Genomic DNA, 7217 nt, shown 5'->3' on the forward strand with positions numbered 1-7217 from the left:
CATATTGATGTATATTAAACTTGAACACTAAATAATAGAAGTCTAATTATTAAAGTCTGTTTTATAGGATATGAATAACTATAGTGCTGGATTCTTAGTGCATAAGTCCACAGTTTGTGGGCTTTTATCCCAAACCCTGACGCAACAAGGAATCCAAAAATCACACGTCATAGACAGTTACTCTATCTGTCCCTTTATTTCTATTGATTGAATTATCCAGGATTGGCTCTATGTAAAACTAATGGTATCAAACAATAAGTAGGCCCATTAAGAGTGAGAATAAAATAAAAAATTGTTTGGGAATTCACTTTTTAAACATAATTTTGGAAAATTTCCCTCAATGCTTTTCATGTTTTCAATTTAACTTTTAAGATATCTTGCATAAGCCAGAATAAAATTACTATCACACATGTGAGGCAGTCTGATTTTTCCATAAACCTGAAATTGTTCTGGTTAAATATGTCTAAAACATAATTTATGAGGAGATATGCAATGCACTGATGACACTGAAATGATAGGAGGCAAACAAAAAAAACTTTGTTGTAAGATAAACTTTCAAAATATAATTTTAAATTCTAACCAGTAAAAAATTGAGAACATTAAAATAGTAAAAGGCTGCCATCTTCAGGGTTCTGTAATTTATTTCTCCTAAAAAATGTATTCTACTTTGTGTTGAGTATATCATTTTCTGGTCATTGTCATGTTAAAAGTAAGCTAATATTTTAGATGCTAGTTACTATGTAAATATGAAGTAAAGTATCTTATACCCATATTTTATTTTAAAAAGTGAAACAATTATGAAAATTATTAATATAACTATAAATATACATGCTCGTTCCTACATTTTTAAGAAAAAATAAAGATATCTGTAAAGTGTTGAGTTGATTTGTAAATTAAAGAAAAAATAGAACACAGAGACAGGCACCGTGGCTCATGCCTGTAATCCCAGCACTTTGGGAGGCAGAGGTGGGTCGATCACTTGAGGACAGGAGTTTGAGACCAGCCTGGCTAACATAGTGAAACTCCGTCTCTAATAAAAATACAAAAATTAGCCAGGTATGGTGGCACCCACCTCTAATCCCAGCTACTAGGGAGGCTGAGGCAGGAGAATCACTTGAACCCATGAGGTGGAGGTTGCAGTGAGCCGAGATCGTGCCACCGCACTCCAGCCTGGGCGGCGACAGAGTGAGACTCTGTCTCAGAAAAAAAAAATGAATAAATAAAGTAAAAAATAGAACACTTTATTTTTTTGAACATTGGACTGAATTATTCATGTTTTTTTTTTTTAAGCAAAAGCATGGTTCCTCCACTTTGGTACTTATGAAAATCTTTCAAGTGGGCTGCTAGAGAAGGATAAATCTAGAATTGTTTAGTTTACATTTTTCGAATTTCTCCATTCTGACTTAATTCTAATTTTAATATGTCGTTTCTAAAGTTTTAGCTAAATAGATGTCTTTGTATTTTTGAAAAATAGTGAAAATGTAAATACTATCGAGTTTAAGTTTCTTCTGCATTCAAATCATGTTTTCAAATTCTGTGGAGGTTTACCACCAAATATATTGATTCAGTGGATGGTAATATGTCAGTGATAAAACCCGTTTTTTAAATAGCAAGTGCTATTTTTCTTTCATCCCTAGTTAGGAAAAGTGAGAAAAAGAAGAATGTTTCTTTTGTATTTTTGTTAGTTTCTACCTGATGGCTTATATTTATGTAAAATTATGTTTCATATTCAAAAGCAAAAGGGATAAAAAATGATGTCTAATATATTTTTAATGGAGAAATATTTTATTCAGTTTTTTGAATTGTCTTTGTTTGTTTAATCCAATCCATTGCTCACACTGAATAATGGTATCTGGAAGCATCAAATTTTCCTCCAGATGAACAAATTTGACCTGTTGTAGATGTAGGTTAAGTATCCTCTGCTTCAAGTTTAGAATTTCTATAATACAGCATATCCATGGATGAAATAAATTCTATATGCTATTTCAAATATAAATACATACATATTAAATAAGGCATAATGTGCCAAAAGTGTTCTGTTCAATTCCAGTTATATTATATCATGCAGTGACAATAGCATGCGTTTACTCTGTGACCTGGTAAAGTCATTCAATTTTCTAGAAACTCCTTCCGTACATTTAATCATGCAATGAAAATTTAAAAATTTAAGATTGTTGCAAAGATTAACTAACACATAAAATTATGCTGGCATAGCGCTTCACATACAATGGGTACTCAAAGTATAAGTTGTATTATATAATACATACATATTATATAAAATTCATGCATTGCATATGTATTACATATTATATTCCTATATTAATTACATATTAAATATAAGATATGGTAAAAATATGAGGTATAGTTATAGATTCTAATTTTAATATTTGAGTATGCAGATCAAATAAAAGCAGCATAGATGTTTGAGCTGCAAGAACAAGATAAGGAACGTCTTAAATATGTGTAGACATTTGTGCATGTTGTATGGAGGGGAAGGTAAAATTTGGGTGGTGATTGTGAGCAATGGTGAATGTGCTATACAAGCAAAAAGATTTACAGTTATGCAGTATCAATTTAATATTTGTTCACTTTTACTTCAAACTATTTCACTTCTATCAAATGCTTTTTTATGAGTTTTGTTTTTATTTTGTATCATCAAAATGACCCAGGTATTGTGTATTTATAGTATGTTGAATCTTTTTATTCCAGACATAGGAATTTTTATCTAATTACAAATATACAATACAACTTTCTATGTCTCTTCAAATTGGTTTTTATTGAATATATGGAGAACATTTCAGATATTACATTTAGCAGAATCTCTGGGAACACCTGGTAGAACTTTGGCCCTCCAATATATCTTTGCTCTCTTAGTCAGGATCCTGTTAACTTGGAGTCTTTTATGTTAACAATAGTTATATCTACCAAAATTGATGTTAAGACAGTGAAAACATTTACTTGGTTCAACTGCTGACTCAGTATAGATGACGGGTCTGATATTTCAATGATGTACTTGTAAAAGCAAAGTGTAAACAGAGGTTTCCTCTCTCGCCATAGGTATTTCTTGCTGAGAATTACTATTAGTTTGTGTTCCTTTCTGCCTCTCCCTCTAATAATACTAAAATTTATGTTCATGCAATTTTGTCTTACTTTAGTAGTCAAATTATGAATTTTAGAAGTTACATTTTAAAATGAATTTACCCCCAATTTAACTTAATTCCCAGGAGAGCGGCATGAATGACGTCTTAATTCGAAGTAAGTGTTAAAAAGCCTTCCACAGATGGGACAAAAGTATTTCCAACCATTATTGGTGCTTATGATCATAACCTTCCTGGTATGGTTGTATCTCAATATATCCACAAAACCTTTTCTATTAAAAAAACTTTGAAGTTGCACATGTGACACAAAGAGCACAGATCTCACAATAGCACGGAATCTATATTTCCCTTTCGTGTCAGTTGATTTGCAAAATTTTCCTGATGTCATTCTCTCAGTGAGGGGACGGTGGTAGCGCACCCTCGAAGGCCTTCTAAATATTACGGTTCTCTCATGATGGGTGAAACTATTTGGATGGTAAAGACATGCTATATAATTTTGCTTTACCCACATAGTATCCTGACATTCTTCAGCCTGAGAGAAATATCTCTCACACAGCAGACGGAGAATCATACTTCTTATCTCATGATTGTTAATAAATGGGACTCTCCATGAAGTTGAAAGTCGAAAACGAATTTTGCGATTTACGGGGCAATTGTTTGCTTTCATCTCAGCTTTCTCTGAGTGGGATTTTGATCTATCATTTAAGGGCTTGTTTTGGTCAATTTTCACTAGGAGGATTCTCAGATAGTTACCTCTTCCTAATTCTGACATAAGAGAGATCAATTTTCTAGGAATGGGGATCTGAAGGAGAAGAGGCTCTTCTTTTATATCTTCTTCTCGTTGATCTTTTTGGATCTCTGTTTCGAGCTCAGTGTTTGCTGCTGCTTGAGGAACAGCATCTTCCTGGGAGGTTGCTGTGCCTGGCTCCCTGTTTATTGAGTTGGTTTCTACCTGATAGATCATATTGGGATCAGCAGATGGAGACTCTATGTCTGTACTACAGTCATTAGAAGGTTCATTTTCAGAATTTTTGTGAGCATTTCCAGCTGTATCACTTCCTTCTTTAGTAGGAGAACTCATCCTGGGTTCTATTTATGAGAAAGAAGACAAAGATTTACTACATGTATGTGTGTTCCATTTTATAAGAAGTCAGTTCTTTGGTCATGGCAAAAAGCCTGTGAATGTGCTATTTCTGTGCCTTCTCACAACTATAAATATTGTATCAGAGTCACAAACCCACAGAATAAAGTGAAAACTGAGAGCAAATGTAAGCCTCCTATTAAATATGTTTTCTCATAACTTAGTTATGGAATTTGAATAAACTTGGAACAAAATAACCTCTCATTTGGCTATTTTAGGTATATACCCTATGCACTAGAACACATTTGGTTCTGGATAGAAGGCCCAATTATTTCCTTTCAGATGGTGAATTATAAATAATTTTCATTGAATAAGATGGATCTGAATTACCTACCTGAGAATTTAAAATGGGGCTGAAATAGGAGGAAGGTATTATAAGTGTATATATTTAAAAGAGAATTAAGACCTATGTGAAAATGAAAATGATATGGTTGAATTTGTATAAGGTACAAGCTGTTCTTCCCCTGTAATTTTTACTTTTCTTAAAAACCTACCTTTTTAAAAGTAACATCTAGGCCAAGCGCGGTGTCCCATGCCTGTAATCCCAGCACTTTGGGAGGCTGAGGCGGGCAGATCACCTGAGGTCAAAACTTCAAGACCAGCCTGACCAACCTGGTGAAACCTTGTCTCTATAAAAATACAAAAATTAGCTGGGCATAATGGTGGGCGCCTGGTAGTCCTAGCTACTCAGGAGACTGAGATGGGAGAATTGCTTGAACCCAGGAGGCAGAGGTTGCAGTGAGCTGAGATCATGCCATTGCACTACTGCCTGGGTGACAGAGCAAGATTCCATCTCAAAATAAATAAATAAATAAATAAATAAATAAATAAATAAATAAATAAATAAAATAGATAAATAAAATAAAAGTAATGTCTGTACAAAGAAGTACAATTGTGAATCATGAAAAGGGAAAGTAGGGTAGATAAGAAAGTAGGAAGCTGATGAGTGAAATTCAAATTCTGAGTTCATTTATTAAAATATCTTCCAGATTCACCAATTTCTGTTCATTCTCAATGCCTCAGCACTAGTCAAGCTGAAATTTACCTCATGCTTGCTTTACTACTGATAGTGGCAGATTTCACTGATGGCAAACTACACTCACCACTCTCCTGTCACCCCTCTCTCCTCGTACTTTTTACTTTCTTTATGTCTTTTACCTGCGCAAATGCTTTCAGTGTACCCTAATACTCTGAACTCTGTGCTTCCAATTCTGCTCTACGAGAGGACTTTGAACAATCAACTTGGCAGATTCCTTCAGAGCAGAATTATGGGCAGGGAACATTCTAACTGGAGTCCATGGTGGAGAAAGGCGAATGCAAGTGGGCTGAAAAGAAATCTGGTGGAGTTTGAGAAATTGACTAATGTGGTTTTTATTTTTCATGGCTAGTTTTTATGAGCTAACATAGGCAGAATATATGGATAAGTTAGCAGGATTTAAAGATGTAGAATTACGTGGAACCTTATCTCATAATTGCAGTCTTCAGAGACCCTCTACAATCTGACTCCATCTCCCTTAACCAACTTTTTCCTCTATTCACTCAACATGCTTTCCCTGTTCCAACACTCCTGAATTTTTAGCATGTCATGCTCACTATTCCCTTCAATTTAATCTTCAATTATTTTTTCAGAGTTTAATATTAATTCAAGGGTGACGACTTTTCTATAAAACATTATATTTTTATTGAAGGTAGTGACCTACTGTCAATAATAGAAAATTAACAAGGATATTCAGGACTTGAACTCAGCTCTGTATCAACCAGACCTAATAGACCTCTACAGAACTCTCTACCCCAAATCAACAGAATATACATTCTTCTCAGCACCACATCACACTTATTCTAAAATTGAACATATAGTTGGAAGTAAAACACTCCTCAGCAAATGCAAAAGAATGGAAATCATAACAAACAGTCTCTCAGACCACAGTGCAATCAAATTAGAACTCAAGATTAAGAAACTCACTCAAAACTGCACAACTACATGGAAACTGAACAACCAGATCCTGAATGACTACTGGGTAAATAACGAAATTAAGGCAGAAATAAGTAAGTTCTTTGACACCAATGAGAACAAAATAACAACATACCAGAATCTCTGGGACACAGCTAAAGCAGTGTTTAGAGGGAAGTTTATAGCGCTAAATACCCACAAGAGAAAGCAGGAAAGATCTAAAATCGGCACCCTAACCTCACAATTAAAAGAATTAGAGAAGCAAGAGCAAACAAATTCAAAAGCTAGCAGAAGACAAGAAATAGCTAAGATCAGAGCAGAACTGAAGGAGATAGAGACAGAAAAAAACCTTCAAAAAATCAATGAATCCAGGAGCTGGCTTTTTGAAAAGATCAACAAAATAGACTGCTAGCCAGACTAATACAGAAGAAAAGGAAAAGAATCCAATAGCTGCAATAAAAAGTGATAAAGGGAATATCACAACCGATCCCACAGAAATACAAACTACCGTCAGAGAATACTGTAAACACCTCTACACAAATAAACTAGAAGATCCAGAAGAAATGGATACATTCCTGGAAACACACACCCTCCCAAATCTAAACCAGGAAGAAGTCGAATCCCTGAACAGACCATTAACAAGTTCTGAAATTGAGGCAGTACTTAATAGCCTATCAACCAAAAAAAGTCCAGGACCAGACAGATTCACAGCCGAATTATACCAGATGTACATAGAGGAGCTGGTACCATTCTTTCTGAAACAATTCTAAACAATAGAAAAAGAGGGACTCCTCCCTAACTCATTTTATGAGGGCAACATCATCCTGATACCAAAACCTGGCAGAGACAAAACAGAAAAACAGAATTTCAGGCCAGTATCCCCGATGAACATCGGTGCAAAAATCCTCAATAAAATACTGGCAAACCAAATCCAGCAGCACATCAAAAAGCTTATCCACCATGATCAAGTTGGCTTCATCCCTGGGATGCAAGGCTGGTTCAACATATGCAAATCAATAAAGGTAAT

The 7217-nt window shown here is 34.6% G+C and overlaps 1 protein-coding gene across 2 annotated transcripts; it reads right to left on the reverse strand.

The window, feature by feature from the left end:
- Nucleotides 1–2759: 2759 nt before the first annotated feature.
- On the reverse strand, nt 2760–4179 carry CPXCR1 (CPX chromosome region, candidate 1). 2 transcript variants are annotated; one of them, XM_025373385.1, is made up of 2 exons: nt 3873–4179; nt 2760–3812 (listed from the first exon to the last, which is right to left on the reverse strand). In XM_025373385.1, the coding sequence occupies exons 1-2, from the start codon at nt 4177–4179 to the stop codon at nt 3214–3216; spliced, it is 906 nt and encodes a 301-aa protein (XP_025229170.1). In that variant the 3' UTR covers nt 2760–3213. The 2 variants fall into 2 exon arrangements, with proteins under 2 accessions (XP_025229170.1, XP_025229169.1); XM_025373384.1 differs by having other exon boundaries at nt 2760–4179.
- Nucleotides 4180–7217: the final 3038 nt, after the last annotated feature.

Source organism: Theropithecus gelada, chromosome X (genome assembly GCF_003255815.1).
Source record: "Theropithecus gelada isolate Dixy chromosome X, Tgel_1.0, whole genome shotgun sequence".
Classification (NCBI taxonomy): domain Eukaryota; kingdom Metazoa; phylum Chordata; class Mammalia; order Primates; family Cercopithecidae; genus Theropithecus; species Theropithecus gelada.

Coding starts and splice junctions, on each gene's coding strand:
- CPXCR1 (XM_025373384.1), bottom strand. CDS start 4,179: ATGAGTTCTCCTACTAAAGAAGGAAGTGATACAGCTGGAAATGCTCAC.